This window comes from Loxodonta africana, chromosome 3, assembly GCF_030014295.1.
Source record: "Loxodonta africana isolate mLoxAfr1 chromosome 3, mLoxAfr1.hap2, whole genome shotgun sequence".
NCBI classification, from domain to species: Eukaryota; Metazoa; Chordata; class Mammalia; order Proboscidea; family Elephantidae; genus Loxodonta; species Loxodonta africana.
The window spans coordinates 103,812,993-103,833,975 of record NC_087344.1 but is presented as its reverse complement, the minus strand read 5'-3'; the positions used below and the strand labels follow the sequence as shown (position 1 = coordinate 103,833,975).

The 20,983-nt window shown below is 38.3% G+C and overlaps 2 protein-coding genes across 9 annotated transcripts in view; one reads left to right on the top strand and one right to left on the bottom strand.

Annotated features, from left to right (window-relative positions):
- EFCAB7 (EF-hand calcium binding domain 7) overlaps positions 1–11,590 on the bottom strand; it is a 56,483-nt gene extending 44,893 nt beyond the window's left edge. For 2 of the 5 annotated variants that reach the window (XM_023549505.2, XM_064282076.1), the window contains exons 1-5: positions 8,900–11,590; positions 4,896–5,107; positions 4,189–4,275; positions 3,411–3,606; positions 2,838–2,959 (exon numbers count right to left, since the gene is read on the bottom strand). In XM_023549505.2, the coding sequence (XP_023405273.2) occupies positions 2,838–2,959; positions 3,411–3,606; positions 4,189–4,275; positions 4,896–5,107; positions 8,900–9,086 (804 nt within the window). In that variant the 5' untranslated portion in view covers positions 9,087–11,590. The remainder of the gene's footprint in view (positions 1–2,837; positions 2,960–3,410; positions 3,607–4,188; positions 4,276–4,895; positions 5,108–8,899) is intronic. The other 3 variants (XM_064282078.1, XM_064282077.1, XM_064282079.1) reach the window with 3 other exon arrangements.
- Positions 11,262–20,983, top strand: part of ITGB3BP (integrin subunit beta 3 binding protein) — an 89,933-nt gene continuing 80,211 nt past the window's right edge. The window contains exons 1-2 of one of the 4 annotated variants that reach the window (XM_064282091.1): positions 11,262–11,798; positions 16,193–16,266. In XM_064282091.1, coding sequence (XP_064138161.1) covers positions 16,222–16,266 — 45 coding nt within the window. In that variant the 5' untranslated portion in view covers positions 11,262–11,798; positions 16,193–16,221. The remainder of the gene's footprint in view (positions 11,799–16,192; positions 16,267–20,983) is intronic. The other 3 variants (XM_064282089.1, XM_023549514.2, XM_010591216.3) reach the window with 3 other exon arrangements.

Below are 20,983 nucleotides of genomic sequence, written 5' to 3'. Positions count from 1 at the left end.
TTCTATTTATATATATGTCTACAACCCACTACCATGAGTCGGAATAGTTTGGGTTATGTAACAAATACGATACAACATACATATACATTCACATACAGAACATGTAAGTAGGCATATTCTAAATAGGAGTCTGGATAATGGAAGTATTGCATCTCTAGAGTTTATAACACATGGTTTTGGGCTTTTCCTAATTCTAGACATGATTGGTATATGGATTGAATTATGCCCCCCTAAAATATGTGTTAAATACTAACCTCTGTACCTGTGGTAGAGCCCTGGTGGCATAATGGTTAAGAGCTATGGCTACTAACCAAAAGGTTGGCAGTTCGAGCCCACCAGCCGCTCCTTGGAAACCCTATGGGGCAGTTCTACTCTGTCCTGTAGGGTCACTATGAGTTGGAATGAACTTGATGGCAGCCGGTTTGGTTTTTGGTATGCCTGTGGTTATAATCCCATTTGGGAATGGGTTGTCTTTGTTATGTCAATAAGGCAGGATTAGTATAAGGTGTATCTTGAATTAATCTCTTTTGAGATATAGAAGAGATTAAACAAACAAACAGAGGAGAAACGGGGTAAGACAGATGCCAAGACACATGGAGATCTCCAAGGAACCAGACAGCAGAAGCTGAAGAAACAACAGCATTCCTCCAGAGCAGATAGAGAGAGAAAGCCTTCCCCTAGAGCTGACGCTCCGAATTCAGACTTCTAGCCTCCTAAACTGTGTTTTATTGACTATGCAAAGGCATTTGACTGTGTGGATCATAACAAATTATGGATAACATTACAAAGAATGGGAATTCCAGACACTTAATTGTGCTCATGAGGAAACTGTACATAGACCAAGAGACAGTTGTTCAAACCTAACAAGGGGATACTCTGTGGTTTAAAGTCAAGAAAGGTGTGCTTCAGGATTGTATCTTTTCACTATACTATTCAATCTGTACACTGAGCAAATAATCCAAGAAGCTGGACTATATGAAGAAAAATGGGGCATCAGAATTGGAGGAAGACTCATTAACAATCTATAATATGTAGATGACACAAGCTTGCTTGCTCAAAGTGAAGAGGACTTGAAGCACTTACTGATGAAGAACACAGTCTTCAGTATGGATTACACCTCAACATAAAGAAAACAAATCCTCACAGCTGGACCAAGAAGCACCATCATGATAAATAGAGAAAAGACTGAAATCGTCGAGGATTTCATTTTACTTCAATCCATAATCAACACCCATGGAAGCGGCAGTCAAAAATCAAAAGATGTATTGCATTGGACAAATCTGCTGCAAAAGATCTCCTTAAAGTGTTGAAAAACAAAGATGTCACTTTTAAGGACTAAGGTGCACCCGACCCAAACTATGGTGTTTTCAGTCGCCTCATGTGCATGTGAAAGCTGGACAATGACCAAGGAAGACTGAAGAAGAATTGATGCCTTTGAATTCCGGTGTTGGCAAAGAATATTGAATATACCATGGACTGCTGGAAGAGCAAACAAATGTATCTTGGAAGAAGTACAGTCAGAATGCTCATTAGAAGTAAGGATGGTGAGACTTGGTCTTACATACTTTGGACATGTCATCAGGAGGGACCAGTCCCTGGAGAAGGGCATCATGCTTGGTAAAATACAGGGTCAGTGGAAAAGAGGAAGACCCTCGATGAAATGGATTGACACAGTGGCTGCAACAACGGGCTCAAACGTAACAGTGCTTGTGAGGATGGTGTAGGACCAAGCAGTGTTTCATTCTGTTGTACACAGGGTCGCTATGAGTCGGAATTGACTTGATGGCACCTAACAACAACAAACTTGGAGAAAATAAATTGCTGTTTGTTAAAGCCATCCACTTGTGGTGTTTCTGTTACAGCAGCACTAGATAACTAAGACAGAGTTTTGGTACCGGAAGAATGGGGTGCTGTTCTAACAGTTACCTAAAATGTGGAAGTGGTTTTGGAATTGGTAATGGGTAGAGGCTGGAAGAGTTTTAAGGTGCCTAAGAAGTTGCAAAACACAAAAAAAGGTTCCACTGGTGGAGAATAATATTGTTGGGACACTAAATATTGTGTATGAACACGTTGGACATGCACACCAAATTGCTTAGGGTATATAGATTCCTAAACAGTCTGAACAAAATTCCTTGGAGATAATGTTTTAAAATTTTAATATAGAACAAATGTCACTGTCTAGCAATTTAAAGATATAAGGGACTTCAGAGTTCAATAACAAATACAGAGTTGTTATTTGAAACAAAAATGTAGCTCTTGAGGACAATCAGTTCAGTTTTCTAACAGCAGTTATAGTATGTGGTCATAACCATTTTTCCCCCTTTTACAGAGGTCTCTAGGTGCACATTTTTAATGTATCCTAGCAGTTTCCAGTTAATGTTTTATATTTCTGTAGCTATTATTTTCTGTTGAAAGAAAACTAGTAAAGGTTGAGTCTAGAAAGTAAAAACAAAGGAAGAAGATCAATATTAACACTATAAATATTGACTTAGCAAAGTGACTTTGTTGTCTTTCTCTCATAGGAATTGATATTCAATGAATGATTTCTTCATAAGCAACAAAATAAATACGCTGGTCAAAGTATATAATTGTCACCAAGTTTAAAAATTTAAGTTATCATTTTTAAGCTGAAAACCTTATAATAATAGTTACTGCTTTTACTTTAAAAGTATTACAACTGGCTTACATTTATAAATGCTGCAACCCACAGAAAAATCTCAAAGAATCAGTTCACAAACTTCATTGGTTCTTGGTAGACACTGTATAGCTATTAATAATGTCAATTTCTTTTTTTTCAGAAAAGGTCGCATCTGTTACCTTAATTTCAAATACTATACCTTTAGTGAGTTTGGCTCAGTTAACTTTGAGTTTCGGTTACTATTAACGCCCATGGCAATTGTGAAGGAAACAGATGTTTTGAACTTTCTAGTTGCTGACAGTAAAGAACTCCTGGCATCACCTGTAACAATCAATAGTTACTTGGTCTCACATTATGAAAGGCTGTCAAGAGGAAGTTTGCTTCTAAACATAGTACAGTATGAAAGGTCTATGTATTAATTTTGTTCTTCTCGTTCTTCTTACTGAAATAAAGAAGTTTTATATCTATCAGTCTTTAATAGTTTCTAATTTATGAGCTACTAAGACCACTTCAATATGTCACCTTTTAGTCTGAAATTTTAGTTTTAAATAAAATATAATCAGCATACCCCGTTGCCGTCGAGTAGCCAAGTCAAATTCCATAATAAAATTTTACTTCATTGACTTTTACAGCTAAGAGTCTAGAATCAGTAGCTAACAAACGGTGGATTCTCATCTGTTTTATTACTAATAAGCTAAGATGGAAAGGAAGATTTATCTGAATATGATCTTTCATTTCAGATCAAGAAATCCTTAGCGTTAAAAGTAAATACCTTTAGTTGAGAATGTTTCCTGATCAGTTTTTCTTATGATTCTAGGCGAAGATTTGGGTATTGGTGATGGGTCCCTTTCAGGGGACCCTTCAATGTGGCTTCCAAACTGTTGACGCCTCAGTTTACTGTCAACCTCCAGTTTTTCTAGTGTAGTCTTCAGACATTGCTCACTGGTTGTCATATATAATTTACAAAACTATAGGAAATAAAAAAGTAGTCCAGTGGGTAAAACATTAAATCATACATTTGGGAGGAGGAAAAGACAAACGCATATTAGTAGGCAAGGGAAAGACTGACAGAATATATTTCCTATTGAACTAGGTTGCTCATTTTATTTTCTTGAATCAGATTGACCACTCTCAAGTGACCTAGTGAAATGCAGCCATGATTCAATGAGGAGGTCACACTCTGAGTAAAAATAAAATGTTACACAAGGAGAAGTGATTTATTATTTTTTTTATAAGATGTGTAGACTTGTGGTTGTTCTAAATAATTTTTATGATTCGTCCATCCCAGAAAAAGTACATTTTTGAGAAGACTCTGTGTGTGTGTGTGTGTGTGTGTGTGTGTGTGTGTTTTAACTTTGTTATGCTGTTTTTAATGTAGTTATATTGGGTTACAATTCTGGGACTGGAGAGATTGAATTTCAGGTACAATTAGTACACAGTTTTTAAAAAAAAAATGTAAGTAGGTCATTGCCAGTATTAAAATGATGTATCTCTTTAAAAATATTTTTCCTACACAGTACACAAATCTACATCAATACGAACTTACGTACCTTGAGGTAATCGAACTTGCCATCAGTATTTACGTCAGCCAAAGTTATAATGGCATTTACTTCTTCTTGAGTCATCTTCTCACCTCTCTGAAAAAACAAGATTCATTTTAAAGCAACATGAATGACTACCACTTTGTTATTCATGGGGATAGCGTAAATACATTTTTAATCTTTTCAACAATTAAGTTTGAATATATGGTTTCATCATAAACCTCAGAAGAGTATTACGTCAGGAAGAATGAGGCTTTACATAAAATAAAAATTTACAGTTTTATTAAACTTTCTGAAAGTGCACTAAAATTCAATTTGCTAAATTTCTAGAATTGTATATTGTAGATCCAGTAATAACTGCTTTGATATTTAATAACACCGTACCAAGAAACAGAATGGGTTTCTAACCCCGTTTATACTGTTTCTCTTTTACTTATGACATATGGACCTATCACTGACATACAAAGAATTGTGGGCAGGAAAGAACTACATAGGAGCACAAGGGAACTACAACATGGGCCCAGTTTCATACCTTTTCTTTATAAAGCACCTTTCATCCAGGAGGATCCCTAAGTACTTTATAAACAACATATATGTGATTTATTTCATCTGCCAACAAAATAGTTATTTTTAATGTGGACTTTGGAAATAGCAAAAGCTAGATTCCAAGTTGTTTTACAGAATATGTGTATTACAAACTGTTTCCCAGATCTTACCTTTGTTAGAATTTTATAAAGATCAGTGTGTAAAATATAGCCATCATCATTTACATCTAACTTCTTAAATGATTTTAGGAGTTCTGCTTTTGAAGTAGGTTTTTCCTTCCTTAAAATTATACAAAAATCATCAAAATTCAGTTTGGCAGTTTGAGGAGTCCAATATTTATTAATGGTCTTTTGGGATGGATTTCTTCCTGCATGCTGAAGAGCTGCCCAATAAACAAGTATTATTTGTTATAGAAACATTTGGAATTGTTAAGTTTATCTTTTTCTTTAAATCATTATATATGATGATATTAAATAAATGCATACCCATATGAATACAATATCTTTGGTGACATCAATGTATTCCTAACTTTCAAAAACAAAAATATACCTATGAGTCACCAGCTAAAGATTCTTGCTTTATTAATGGCAGCAATAATAAAAGAATTAAATAGACTTTTTGTATTCTGACAGTTTTGTTCTCAGCCTACACGGTTAAACTGATAATATCTATTTTATTTCTTGAGAGCTCTTGGAGGAAAAAAAAAGGTTAAAAACAACCATTTGCCTAATTTTTATTATTTTGAATAATATTCTATTGTTTAAGGTGAAAATTTAAACAGCAAATTAGGTTTCCATTTAACAATTTCTACACAAATTATTCAGTGATATTGGTTAGATTTTTCACAATGTGTCATCATTCTCATTCATTCCATTCTGGTTGTACCATTTCCAGTACTCTAGTTTCCCTGCCCCCTTACCTTTGCTTTACAGTAATTTTTGACCATTTAGTCTCCTGTAATTGATTTTTATTTTTTAAAAAAGAAATTCATTACTCACAGGTAGTATTCTTTATTTTATGAGCCAATCTGCTGTTTATCTAAAAGGTGACCTCAAGGGATAATTTCGGTTTAAGGTTTAGACTATATCTCAGGGTGATAGTCTTGCGAATTCTCTAGTCTCAACTAGTCCAGGAAGTCTGGAGTCCTTAAGAATTTGAGTTCTGTTCCACATTTTTCTCCCATTCTGTCATGATCCATCTACTGTGGCTCGGATCAGAACGGTCGGTAGCGATAGCCAGGCACCATTTAGTTCTTCTGGTCTCAGGGTAGATGAGGCCATCGTTTGTGTAGACTATTGTCCTAAAGACTACTTTCTTCTCTGAGTCTTTGGTTTCCTTTTTTCTCTTTTGTTCCGGATGAGTCACTTAATTATTTTGAGGATGAAAGCCTCAATTGTTACTTTTTCTGACGCAACAAACATTTAATGAAGGCTCAAATAAAGAAATTATTAGTTTGAGAATATTAAGTCAATAGGGCATGATATCTAAAATGTTCATCTCTATTATGTAGTAGACCTTCCAGAATATTAATCATGCTTCAAACATCAAATATATGCACAGAAAGTACCCATTTGCATTTAGGGTCCTGCTAAAAATCAAGAATGTCAATAATACTATGAAAGCAGACTATTATAGAGATGAAAAGGTCCAATTATTTTCATTTTAACCAGAACTTTTAAAAAATAAACTTACAGCCAGTATTTATAATACATTCTGTCATAGATCAAAGTGTGTCCCCCAAAAATATGTGTCAACTTGGTTAGGCCATGATTCCCAGTATTGTGTAGTTGTCCTCCATTTTGTGATCATAATTTTATGTTAGAGAGGATTAGGGTGGGATTGTAACACCTTACCCAGGTCACATCCCTAATCTAATGCAAAGGGAGTTTTATCAAAAGGTAAAAAGGAAAGGGAAGCAAGCAGAGAGGGAGGGTCTCATACCACCAAGAAAGCAGTGCTGGGAATAGAGCGCGTCCTTTGGATCTGGAGTCCCTGAGCAGAGAAGCTCCTAGTTTGGGGGAAGATTGATGAGAAGGCCAACAGAGAGAGAAAGCCTCTCCCTGAAGCTGATGCCTTGAATTTGGACTTTGAGCCTACTTTACTGTGAAGAAATAAATTTCTCTTTGTTAAAGCCATCCATTTGTGGTATTTCTGTATAGCAGCACTAAATGACTAAGACACAGTCCTACTTTGAAAATCATGTCCTTACATATATGGAAGGCAAAGAATTACAACGCAAGAAAGGCTTTGTATATTTGCATATGTCACATCATACTAAAAACATAATGGTTTTAAACAACTGTAAATATTTTGTACAGTTGAATAGCAGTAATATGGTAATTTACAAATAAGCAAATCTCTGCATATTAATCATAACATTTATAAAGAAAAACAAGACTTAACGCTATCTAAAATCAATGAATGATAATTCCTAAGTACCATAGCAGGAATTAGCAGAATTTTAAAAGGTATAGCCGTACTGCATTGTGCTATCAACTTCTGTTGTAAAATCTTACACACTCACTCCTCACTCATTGACATGGTTAGGTTCCAAAGGCCAGGTCGTTACACAAAAATTGGTACAATGTGAAAATGGAGGATGACCACATCCGATCACAAAATGGAGGATGATTACATAACTGCCAAATTACATCATTACATAACTACCAAATTACATCTACACATAACTGCCAAACCACTGGGAATCACAGCCCAGACAACCTGACACAAAACCTTAACCATCATAGCCAGCGTTACTCTCGTCTTGCACATCGGTGTTTGTTACTTCCAGTCGTACGTCATTAATGCACAAAATAGTTCTATAGTAAATTTTTCACTACTGTTGTAAATGTGAAATGTCAGATGAGATAATTGATAAGTGAGGAGTAGGTTATTGGATATTGCCAACAAACTTAGGTGGGATATCACAAAGTCTGTACATCATCAAATCAACAGTCATTACAATGTTACAAATAGCATTCTATCATAAAACCTAAAGTGTATATAACACTACAGAGATAAGCACTGTATTATCCTCTCAGAAAATTCTGTTAAGACTGACAGCACCTTTGCAATACACACTTACTGATTTACAAACTAAATGCCATAGCAGGGGAGGGCAAGTGAAATTTTGAAACCTGTTAGCAATCTCAGCCTATCTTCACCAGAATAGAGAAAAACTTCAGAAATTTCAGAAATAACGGCAAATTACTCAGAAGTAATTTTAATTAACTGAAATTCTCTCTATACGATTTAATTTCTATTAAACACTAATACTTAAAAACTGAGACAGGATATTTTATTAATTTAAAATTACATAAATCAAGATAATAAACATAACTCAAAATATCACTTTAACTAGTCATGTGCATTTGCATTAAAACTATTTTACAAATAAGACTTTATTTAGGCAATAAATACATTTTAGTTAATCTTTTCACTTCCCATAGGACCCAAAATGGATTTCATCAAATATAGATCTTCTTACGAGTATAAACCGAAGACACTGTTGGCAAGAACATGTCAGAGATTTAAGGACACTGATTCTAAAGTTGGCAAATAAGTTTCTCTGTTCATAAAGTTATTAGCCTTGATGAAACTGGCTTTAAGTAGTCAGGGTTATCCAGTATTGTTCTTTTACGGGACTACAAAGGCCTCTAAATTATTTTATATGTATCAAATCCAGGGGTTTGGGGGACTTGGCAAACAAAGGAATTTTAAGATGTGATAATAGAGAGATGCAACAACGGACCAAATAAAAACAACAAACCCTACAACTTCTAACTCTCAAAATTTCACTTATCTCCTAATACTTCTCTTTTATAATCATGCAACCCGTTCTTTTGTATCATTTACATTTTCCCCAGTATAGGTCAAATTCAGACTAGTGACTCAGAATCAGAAAGTACTTTAATTCTATTATTATGAACTTAAAGTATCAAAATGGAAGTAAAAAAATTTTTAAAGCAAGTAATTGATGGAAGCATTAAAAAGACTGATCTAGTCTGTATAAACACTGGAAGTTTCATTTTGATGGCACAATAGCTTAATGTAGTTGCATTGCTCAAGCTTCACTAAGAAATTGAGATGATTCAGCAATGTAATTCTAATTGAAGTCTTCCTATCTACTAACTTTCAATAAACAATGCAAAATACATAAATTTAAAAAAATTACCTAAATAAAGTTGATCTTTTGAAATAATGTTTTCTAAGCTGCTTTTGAAAACAGTTAGGTAGGCAGCTCTACAATTCATAGAAAATATCTCCTCTTCAGTTAATGGGAACTTTTTTGTTCGAGAACTCTCTGAAAGCGTAGATTTCTGACTGGAGAGAGCTGCATCACTTCCTGGACTGCTGGCCATTCTGCTAGAAAATAATTTAAAAATTTGTTTTTTAAAAAAAACCAAACCATTGTCGTTGAGTTGATTCCAACTTACAGCGACCCTATAGGACAGAGTAGAAATGCCCCACAGGGTTTCCAACGAGTGGCTGGTGGATTCGAACTGCTGATCTTTTGGTTAGCAGCCAAGTTCTTAACCAGTGCACCATCAGGACCCTGTTTTAGTCGATGTTAATCTTCTAAAGTGCAAATGTCACCTTGCCTTTCAAATGGAGGAAAAATTAAGGCATTAAAATTTTTTACTTAAAAAACAAAGAAAAAGAATATTATAAATAAAAGAATGAAAAAAGTATTACAATATTTCCAATTAGAATAAGCCCTTATCAGTTGATTTCTAGTGATATTTTTTATATCCATCTATATATCAAGTATGTGATAACAGCCAAAAGAACAAAGATATAATACCAAAAAAGAATCATAGAACAAAGGAAAAGCACACATCTGTTTTCTCAAAATAAGTGAACAGTCAGATGAGATTCTTCATAGGTTGTTATGAAGATTAAATAAATTAATCACCTAGAACAGTGCCCGGCATATAGATGCTAAATAAACCATAGATAAGAGTGAAACTCCACAGTAACGAGACGTTGATATAATGTGATTGACAGTACATACCTATCCTCCAAAGCAGGATCAACCACATCATTTCACTAGCATCTCAATAATCCTCACATATTAAATGATTTAAATTTTAAAAATTCTATTTATAACATTATCATAATAAAATTTTACTGTGCTCCGTTATTAATAATAGTATAGCTGGATTTATATAGCACCTCTGCTTATTGGAAACCCTGGTGACATAGTGGTTAAGTGCTATGGCTGCCAACCAAAGGGTCAGCAGTTCATATCTGCCAGGCACTCCTTGGAAACTCTATGGGGCAGGTCTACTCTGTCCTATAGGGTCGCTGTTGAGTCAGAATTGACTAGATGGCACCAGGTTTGGTTTTGGTTTGGTCTCTGCTTATCAGAGCTTACAGAAATGTCATACATCTTGTTTTACCCTACTACAGTGGTCAGATTTTTTTTTGTCCCTTTTACAGATGAGGAAATTGAGAGACAGAGATGCTACCCAGTTAGTAGTAAGTGGCACAGGCAGTAAATTCTGAGAACAGTTTCTTTTTCATTAAACTGGATTAAGGCTTTTTGGACAATGCTTACTATGGGTCACTAGATTGTGCTGGTGGTCTAACAGCTTCCAACATTACCCAGCTTTGACTTCTAAAAATACATTCCAACCTAATAAATTGAATATTTCAAGTTCAGCAATAAGACGACACAGGTAGGGTCTCCTTCAGGACTCATTGGATTCTTACTCAGGAGGCCTAAATCACTTGCACCTTCTTGAATTATATAGGTCTTTTACACTTGGGAAAGAAAGATAATAATCGCTTATCATGGATGAAGTACCCTATTTATAATACACAGACCGCCTGCCTGACACTTTCATATTACACCAGATTCAGAAGGACCCCACAGGGATGTGGTGTCACAGTCTGGTTACTGCAAATTGGTATCACTATAATTAAGCATCAGTGTTTTAAACACATATGCGTGCACACGTCTCCTCACAAACATGAAGGAAAACTGTTCGATGTTTTTTAGGATTGTCCTGGAATACTCTTTCGAAATAAGGTGACTCTCTCACGTGGAAATCCCACGACAGAAATGTTCCAGAATTCTATTCTTCTCTTTTCTCTAACGAGAGACTAAACCGAAGCTTAAATAAATATATAATTGCACCCCTCAGGCTTGGAAACCTCCTTCGTTTACAACTTCAGCCCGAGACCGAGACAGGGGCCTAGAGAGCACATTGCAGCAAACGGCTCCATAAATAACCAGCCACACAATAGCAAGAAAAATAAACTGTTAACAAGCGCCTGAGGCTTCTAAAAGGCCAAGCGAAAACAGCCAGCCATCCAGTCACCGTCTCCACACAGTGAAATACGTTCACAGCTAATCTCGGAGAATACCTACTTTGGTCTTTCCCTGGCATAAAACTGCATTTATATGTACATTGTTGGTACATACACACACCAACTGTTAGTATTACTGAGAGAGAAGTAAAAGAAGCAGGTAGAAGAGGAAGCAAAACACTGACGGCAGTAAGAAGAGCGAAGAGACTGAGACTGCTAGTCATTTGCTACCTAATTACAGCTGTCAAACAAGGAAGCGCAGCCAATTTACTTCAGCGATTCGGCAATCCTCTCACCGCCACGGGACCGATTTCGGCCTTTCTCTGATTACCATGGCAACTGCTCCTCCCCACTACCGGAAATAAGATACAGAGCACATCCCTAAACGGTCCGGCTAGAAACCTAGGGAACCTTCTATCGAGAGCAAACAGAAACGGCTCTGTCGATTCTGCATCGGAGAGAATGAGGGCTATTACGGCCAGATAGTACACAGGTTCCTGTGTTGCACACGGAGCGACTGGATGCGATTTTGGACGAAGATTCTCTCCACCACCGTCCCTGGATCCTTCATTGCTGGGACGATGTTTCCAGCGGTCCGCCTTGGCTGTGACGCAGCGACGAGCGCTCGCTGGCCCGCGCTTTTCATCCGCCAAGGTTTCCCCCTGCGGGTTCTCTGGCCTCAGAAGAGGTTGCTGAAGTTCGGTTGCTGAAATTCGTCTTATCCAGCGGCAGCAATCTCCCTTGAATCACGAAATGCCGTAGGTATCTCCTTCCCAGGTATTACTGTTTACTAGGACCCTCTGTGAGCAAGAAGAGTCGATGTTATGTGACCCAAGGACCTTTTATGTTTTCCTTTTTTTTCTGGATATAAACTTGTCTCTTCCCTGAATAATTTCCCTTGCTTGGTACCCTTTTTCCAGCAGGATTCATCCGTTAGCCACTGTCCACTTTGTGATTTGCCAAGGCATGTGACAGATTTCACAGGTTGCGAGCTGTATTTAGGTGATGTATTTAGCAGTATTTACGTATGTGGAAATGTGGAAATAAGTTTAAATACGGTTAACACACTGAAAATGGGAAAGTGGATTGAAAACACGTCGTATAATTTCATAACGTCTTCTAGTGTCTAATTAACGTGGTGAGTTTATATAAACTCGTTGAAGAACTTATGGATTTTGTTTCAAGCATCCAGTTGAGCTCCTTCACTGTCCAGCGTTGGGCAAGTCACTCATCAACTCTGGGCTTCAGTTTCTTATAAACTTTTGAAAATAAATTTGTACTGCATGAGGTCTAAATTTCCATTCAGGGTCAGTAATCTGATTATTGAGAATGATCATAGTGGAAATTAGCGTTGTGGTAGATAATGTCATTCATTTGTTCCCCCCACTGTTTATTCTATATTTAGATGAATAAGACAGCTACTTCCCTATGGGGAGCCATGGTGGCCTAGTGGCTAAGAGCTCAGCTGCTAACTAAAAGGTCTGCAGTTCAAATCCACCAGCTGCTCCCTGGAAACCCTATGAAGGCAGTTCTACTCTGTCCTGTAGGGTTGCTATGAGTCAGAACTGATCCAACAGCAAGAATTTTTTGGGGGGGGGGGGCAGGGTACTGCCTTATGGAAACTTTTTAAAAGTTCAGTAAAGAACTAAGATGGAGGGGTGGAGTGTCATATCTAACACGTGAAATTCTTCTCTCAGTGCCCTTTTGTAACTGAACAAAGGTTCTTGTCCTGTTCTATTAGCTGATTGAAATAAGACGGACTCCACACCACCAGTTGCAAGGGAAACAGAAAGTGGCAATTTATTGTTTGCACAAACAAGGAGCAGCCTGGGGCCTAGCAGCCAAAAGACCACACCCTCCCTGTTTGAGGGGGTTGGGGAGCTTTTTATTTCCAGTGGCATCTGGGGGTTGGGTTTGGTGCCCTGAACTCTCTGCCCTTAGCTCTCCCATGTGCACATTTGGAGGTCTGGATGTTGAATCATGTCAGTGATGTTCAGGTGCAAGGACAGATTGAGGACACAGCTCTTCAGGTCCTGCGTGCATACCAAAATCCTGGCTTGTGCATGCACAAAATTTTGGCACCAAATTCAAGCTGCAGTTAGGGCCACAGCATGGTCAGGCCAAACTGCAGTTAGAAGCCGTGGCTTGGTGGGCTGTGAGGTGGGGGGATCTGCGGTGGAGCAGGGGGTAGCCTTGGCAGAGGCTTCACTTTCTCCCCAGAACTGCTTAGGTACCTCTACTTGTGCGCTTCTAGAGTAAGCTATTCCTTCTTTGGAGCCCTGGTGACACAGTGGTTAACAGCTGGGCTGCTAACCAAAAGTTTGGCAGTTTGAATATGCCAGCCACTCCTTGGAAACTGTTTGGGGCAGTTCTACTCTGTACTGTAGGGTCACTATGAGTCAGAATCCACTCCATGGCAGCGGGATTGATGTTTATTTATTTATTCCACCTTTATTTTCGTGTTTGATCAAAATGCAAAGAAGGCAACACATTGGGGAAAATATTTGTATCAACCAGAAATTGACATGAAAGTGAAAAGATGTGTAGAAGTAATAAAAATCCACATTTATTAAATATTTAATTATGAGTTAGGTACTGCATTTAGCAGTTCACCTTTATTTTCTCATTGCATCCTAAAAAGGATTTTTTGAAGGTGTAGAGGCTGCTATTACCACTACTTTACAAATAAGAAATTGAAGTTTAGAAAGGATAAGTTATTTGATCTTGTGGGACAGATAGGGCTAACTCTGCTGGCAGAATAAAAGAGCTGTTAAAAGATTACCACCTAGAAGTTGGGTAAACAGGAACCACATCCTGTCAACATAAAGTTAAAACAACCCATGAGTTACTGCCTCCTCCTTAGTGTTTTTCTAGTCCCTGTACCCTTCTTACAGGCTCTGCATGCGCAGAACAATGTGTGACCACTGTTTGACCTCCCTTGGCCCACTGAAGGGGGCAAAGCAGTGCAGATGACCAGTGCGCCTGTGCTATATCCCATAATAAGTGATGCCAAGGGCTGCCGAGGGGTCTTCATCTTGAACATCAGCAGGTTCCATCTTGGATTCCAGATTTGCGCACAACCTGATTAGTATGCACCGCCATTCTGAGAAGTACCCGCCCCTTCAAAGAAACCGCTGAATACTCATTGCTCTGTTGTCTCCACCGAACCCATATAAGCCCTAGCCTTGCTTTCCCTTTTGAGTCAGTCTTTTGGAGCAGCATGAGCCCCAAGTGACTCCTTTTACTTGTCGCAAGTAAAATAAACCTGTTAGAGCTGAACCCAAAATTGTCTCCTCTGTGTATCCTTACAAGAAAAAGACAAGGACCCATTGAGTCTAGAGGGCTTCCGTGCCCTCGGTGGTAACAGTTTTGGCACCCCAGGTGGGACAGATTTAGTCCTGGCTTCGAGGATACAAGTGGACACAGCCCATGGAATCCAGACCCTTAGGAAGGCAAATAGCCACCTGGACCTCCTTGTTCGGTGCCTCTTCGAAGCGGTCAGTTTTTCTTGGACTCGACTCTTTGCTTGTGCTCCACTCTGACATAGGTTTCTTTTCTCTATGATCTCCCCACTTTTGCTTCCTAGTCTTCACCTTTTGTCTTTAGTACTTTTCTTAAAAGCATTTGGGTTTGTGGGTGGGGTTGAAGATAATAGATCTCTCCTGAGAGAGGAGTTAAGACTTCACCCCACTGGGCCTAATCAGCCTGGGAGCCTTAGGGCTGGTAGGGTTAGGATAGTGAGGGGTTTTTGGCTGCCTACAGGAACGGTGCGAACTTTGTCCCTAGGCCTGAGCAGGTGGTGAGTGGTTTGAGTCCTCAAGAAACACCTGAGTTTTGAGACCTCAAGATTTATCCTCCGGACCCAATTTAGCCACCTGTGGGAACGGTGTGAACCTTTCCCTAGGCCTAGGCAGATGGTGAGAGGTTCAAGTCCTCAAGAAACACTGAGTTCTTTTTCCCTAAATCCGCTACTTTTGACCCCTGTATATTCTCACTTTTCCACTCTGTTGGTGTTCAAGTACCATCTAGCAGTGGCTAAATTTAATACTGGCTGACGTCTGCCTTTTTGTAGACCTTAACGAGTGGTGGGAAGATTGTTGGGAGCACCCTGGACCTTTGCTCTACCAATGTGTCTCTGATCATCTTATCCATCGCCTGTTGGAGGCCTCTCACCCTGTCTTCAGCCAGACCCACTCTCTTCTCTTTCATCTTTTTCACTTCATATCATGGAGCTTGGACCGGGCCCCAAGCATTTGAAATTTGAAGCCAGGCCATATCCCTGACCTTCAGGACTTGGCTCTAGTAGGAGTCTTAACAGCCCTAGGCCAGACCTACAGAGAGGTTAAGTACCAGGCTGATTGGGAGAATAACCTCATTAAAGACCAGAAGTCAGCACGCTTACCCTTCCCCTGGGCCAATTATTATAGGAGATAAGAAGTATAGGCTCAGGAAGAAGAAGTGAGGACATGGGGAATCAGCCTAGCATTCCTAAGGAATGCCTTCTTCAGAACTGATCTAAATCTAAATTGGAGGAACTAAAGAAAAAGAAGTTAATTTTCTTCTGTGACACAGCCTGGACCCAGTACAAGCTGGGGGATGAGGAAATTTGGCCTGAAAATGGCTCTCTGTTGTTTGATACCATTTTACAACTTGATTTGCCAACTCTGCAGCATGTCAACACTCCCTTCTCGACCTTGGGTTCCCTGTTTCCATTTGTCCAGCTTTCCTGTCTCTTCCTGCCTTTTCATCCTTGACCCTGGGCTGGTGTGCCTGTTTAGTATACGTGGTTGAACTACGTGTGCTATTTGTTTTATAGGCCTGTCTAATCTTGGGCTGAAGGGCAAACCTCAAGAGTGACCTCAGTACTGAGTGAAAATGGTGTCTGGGGCCCATACTCTTTGGGTTTCTCCTGTATCTGACAGACCATTAAGTGAGGGCTTTTTTGTGAGTTTGAATTTTGTTCTACATTTTTCTCCTGTTCTGCCCAGGACCCTGTATTGTGATCCCTGTCAGAGCAGTCAGTGGTGGTAGCTTGGCACCATCTAGTTGTGCTGAACTCAGTCTGGTGGAGGCTGTGGAGTTGTGGACCATTAGTCCTTTGGACTAATCTTTCCCTTGTATTTTTGGTTTTCTTCATTCTCCTTTGCTCCAGGTGAAGTGGGATCAGTGGATGTATCTTAGATGGCTGCTCACAAGTTTTTAAGACCCCAGATGCTACTCACCAAGGTAGGATATAGAACATTTTCTTTATAAACCATGTAATGCTACATGAGCTAGATGTCCCCTGGGACCATGGTCTCCAGACCTCAGCACAGTAACTCGGTCCCTTAGGGAGTTTGGATGTGTCTGTGAAGCTTCAGTGACTTTGCTTTGGTCAAGTTGTGGTGACTTCCCCTGTATTGTATACCGTCTTACCCTTCACTAAAGTTTCCACTTATCTACTGTCTCGTTAGTGTTTTTCCCTTTCTTCCCTCATAACCATCAAAGATTTTGTCTTTCCGTATGTAAACCTTTTCTTGGGTTTTTATAATAGTGGTCTCATTTAGTATTTGTTCTTTTGTGATTGACTTATTTTACCCAGCGTAATGCCTTCCAGATTCATTCATGTTGTGAGATGTTTTGAAAATTCATCATTGTTCTTTATTGTTGCATAGTATTCCATTGTGTGTGTGTAATATAGCTTGTCTATCCATTCATCTGTTGATGGGCACTTAGTTACTATCTTTTTGCTATTGAGAATAATGTTGCAGTGAACATGGGTGTGCATATGTCTATTCATGTGATGGCTCTTATTTCTCTAGGATACATTCCTAGGAGTGGGATTCGTGGATCATATGATATTTCTATTTCTATCTTTTTAAGGAAGTGCCATATCATTTTCCAAAATGGTTGTACCATTTTGCATTCCCACCATTAGTGCATAAGCGTTCCAATCTTCTTTCCACAGCCTCTCCAACAGTTGTTATTGTGTGTTTTTTGATTTGTGCCAGTAATGTCAGGGTAGGATGATATCTCATTGCAGTTTTGATTTGCATTTCTCTAATGGCTAGTGATCATGATCATTTCCTCACCTGTCTTTTAGGTCCTTGAATGTCTTCTGTGGTGAAGTATCAGTTCATTTTCTTTGTCCCCTTTTTAATTATTTGTCTTTTTGTTGGGGAGGTGTTGGATTTTCCTGTAGATTTTAGAGATTACACCTTTGTCGGATATGCCATAGCCAAAATTTTTTTCCCAGTCTGTAGGTTCTCTTTTTACTCTTTTGGTGAAATCTTGATGAACGTAAATATTTAATTTTTAGAAGATCCCAGTTACCTAGCTGATATTCTGGTGTTTGAATATTGTTAGTTATGGCTTGTATCCTATTTATGCTGTGTATTAGGACCTGTAGCATTGACCCTATTTTTCTTCCATGATCTTTACAGTTTTTGGTTTTATATTTAGGTATTTGATCCATTAGGAAACCCTGGTGGCATAGTGGTTAAGCGCTATAGGTGCTAACCAAAGGGTTGGCAGCTCGAATCTGCCAGCTGCTCCTTGGAAACTCTATGGGGCAGTTATACTCTGTCCTATAGGGTTGCTATGAGTCGGAATTGACTCAACTGCACTGAATTTGGTTTGTTTTTTTATTTGATCCATTTTAAACTAATTTTTGTATGTGGTATAAATATGGGCCCTATTTCATTTTTTTACAGATAGACATCCAGTTTTGCCAGGACCATTTGTTAAAAAGACTGTCTTTTCCCCATTTAATGGACTTTGGGCCTTTGTCAAATATCACATGTCCATAGGTAGATACATTTGTATCTGGGTTCTTGATTCTGTTCCATTGGTCTGTTGTTGTACCAGTACCAGGCTGATTTGACTACCGTAGCTGTATAGTAGTTACTGAGGTCAGGTAGTGCGAGGCCCTCTACTTCGTTCTTCTTTTTCAGTAGTGCTTTACTTATCCAGGGCCTCTTTCCTTTCCATATAAAGTTAATGATTCATTTTTCTATCTCGTTGAATACTGTTGGTATTTGGATCAGGATCGTGTTGTATTTGTAAACTGCTTTGGGTAGAATCGACATCTTCACAATGTTGAACCTACCTATCTGTAAGCATGGTATGTTTTTCCATTTATGTAGGTCTGTCTTCATATCTTGCAGTAGTGTTTTATAGTTTTCTTTGTATTGGTCTTTTATGTCCTTGGTTAGATTTATTTAAGTATTTTATTTTTTGAAGGCTATTATAAATGGTATTGTTTTCTTGATTTTCTTCTCGAAGTTCTCTTTTTTGGTGTATAGGAACCCAATTGATTTTTGTATGCTTGTCTTGGTTAGGGACAGTTTTACTTCTTTTTTACCAATTTATATGCCCTGTATTTCTTTTTCTTGCCTCATTGCTCTAGCTAGGACTTCCAGCACAATGTTAAATAGGAGTGGTGATAAAGGGCATCCTTGTCTTCTTTCTGTTTTCAAGGGGAATGTTTTCAGCCTCTCTCCATTAAGAATGATGTTGGCTGTTGGTTTTGTATAAAAACAAAAAACAAAACCCAGTGCCGTCGAGTCAATTCCGACTCACAGTGACCCTGTAGGACAGAGTAGAACTGCCCCATAGAGTTTCCAAGGGGCGCCTGGCAGATTCGAACTACCGACCCTTTGGTTAGCAGCTGTAGCACTTGACCGCTACGCCACCAGGGTTTCCAATAGATGCCCTTTATTGTGTTGAGGAATTTCCCTTTTATACCTATTTTATTGAGAGTTTGGAATGGGTGTTGGATTTTGTCAAATGCCTTTATGTGGTGGATTATGTTGATTGATTTTCTAGCATTGACCATCCTTGCATACCTGGCATGAATCTCACTTGGTCATGGTGTATTATTTTTTGATACGATGCAGAGTTCTGTTGGCTAGAATTTTGTTGAGAATTTTCGCATCTATACTCACGAAGGATACTCGTCTGTAATTTTCCTTTTTTGTGGTGTCTTTGCCTGGTTTTGGTATCTGGATTATACTGGCTTCATAGAATGTATTTGGAGGTATCCCTTCCTTTTCCGTGTTCTGAAATAATCTAAGTAGTACTGGTGTAAGTTCTTTTTTGAATGTTTGGTAGAATTCTCCAGTGAAGCCATCTGCGCCAGGGTTTTTTGTTGTTGTTGTTGTTGAGAGTTTTTTTTTTTTTTTTTAATTACCTTTTCATTGTTATGGGTCTGTTCAGATTTCTAACATCATTTTGTGTTAGTTTGGGTAGATAGTGCGTTTCTAGAAACTTGTCCATTTCCTCTAGGCTTTCAAATTTGTTGGAGTGTATTTTTTCATAGTACTCTGTTATGATCCTTTTTATTTCAGTTGGGTCTGTTGTAATGTTGTCCCCCATTTCATTTCTTATTTGGGTTATTTGTGTCCTCTCCCATTTTTCTTTTGTCAGTTTGGCCAGTGGTTTGTCGATTTTGTCAATCCTTTCAAAGAACCAACTTTTGGTTTTGTTGATTGTTTTTATTGTCTATTTCTTTTTTTTTTGCTCTGATCTTTATTATTTACTTTCTTCTGGGGTTTTTTTGGGGGGGGGCTGTGGGCTTCCTTTGCTGTTCTCTTTCTATTTGTTCGAGTTGTGTAGCTAATGTTTTGATTTTGTCCCTTTTTTCTTTTTTAATGTGTGCATTCATTGCTATAATTGACTTAGGACTGCCTTTGCTATGTCCCCAGAGGTTTTGGTATGATATGTTTTCATTCTTGTTTGTTTCTAGGAATTTTTTTATTCCATCTTTGATATCTTCTAATGCCCAATAGTTTTTAAGCAGGATGTTATTCAGTTTCCATGTAATTGATTTTTTTCCTTGCTCTTCCTGTTGTTAATTTCTACTTTGATGGTGTTGTGATCAGAGAAGATACTTTGTATTATCTCAGTGTTTTGGATTTTGTCGAGGGTTGCTTTGTGGCCTACTATGTGGTATGTTCTGAAGAACATTCATGTGCGTTGGAAAAGAATGTGTAATTTGCAGCTGTTGGGTGGAGTGTTCTATATATGTCCGTGAGATCAGTTTGGCTGTTTGCGGCCTTTAGATCTTCTGTATCTCTGTTGAGTTTCTTTCTGGATATCCTGCAGTTTACAGAGAATGGTGTGTTGAGGTCTCCTACTATTATTGTTCAAACTTCAGTTCTCTTTTCAGTGCTGTTAGAGTTTGTTTTATGTATTTTGGAGCCCTGTCATTGGGTGTGTAGATATTTATTATGGTTATGTTTTCATGATGGATTGTCCCTTTAATCATTACATGATGCCCTTCTTTTTCTATTATGGTGGATTTTGTTTTAAAGTCCATTTTATCTGTAGTTAGTATTGCCACTCCTGCATTTTCAGTAGCTGTTTGCTTGATATATTTTTTTCCATCTTTTGATTAATAAATTTATGTCTTTGTTTCCAAGGTGTATCTCTTGTAGACTGCATATTGATGGATCCTGTTTTTTTTTTTTTTAATTTATCGTGCTTTAAGTGAACATTTACAAATCAAGTGACTCTCTTATAAAAACTTATACAAACCTTGCTGTGTTCTCCTAGCTGTACTTCCCCTAATAAGACAGCACACTCCTCCTCACTATCCTGTATTCCCCATGTGCATTCAGCCAGCACCTGTCCTCATCTAGCTTCTCATCTTGCCTCCAGACAGGAGCTGCCTGAAGATTCTCATGTGTCTACTTGAGCCAGGAAACTCACTCCTCACCAGTATCATTTTCTGTCTTATAGTCCAGTCCAGTCCCTGTCTGAGGAGTTGGCTTCAGGAGTGGTTCCAGTCTTGGGCTAACAGAGGGTCCAGCAATCGTGACCTCTGGGATTGGATCTCGGTTTTTTTTTTTTTTGCTTTAAGTGAAAGTTTACAAATCAAGTCAGTCTCTCATATAAAAATTTATATACACATTACTATATAGCCCTACTTGCTCTCACCCTAATGAGACAGCCCGCTCCTTCA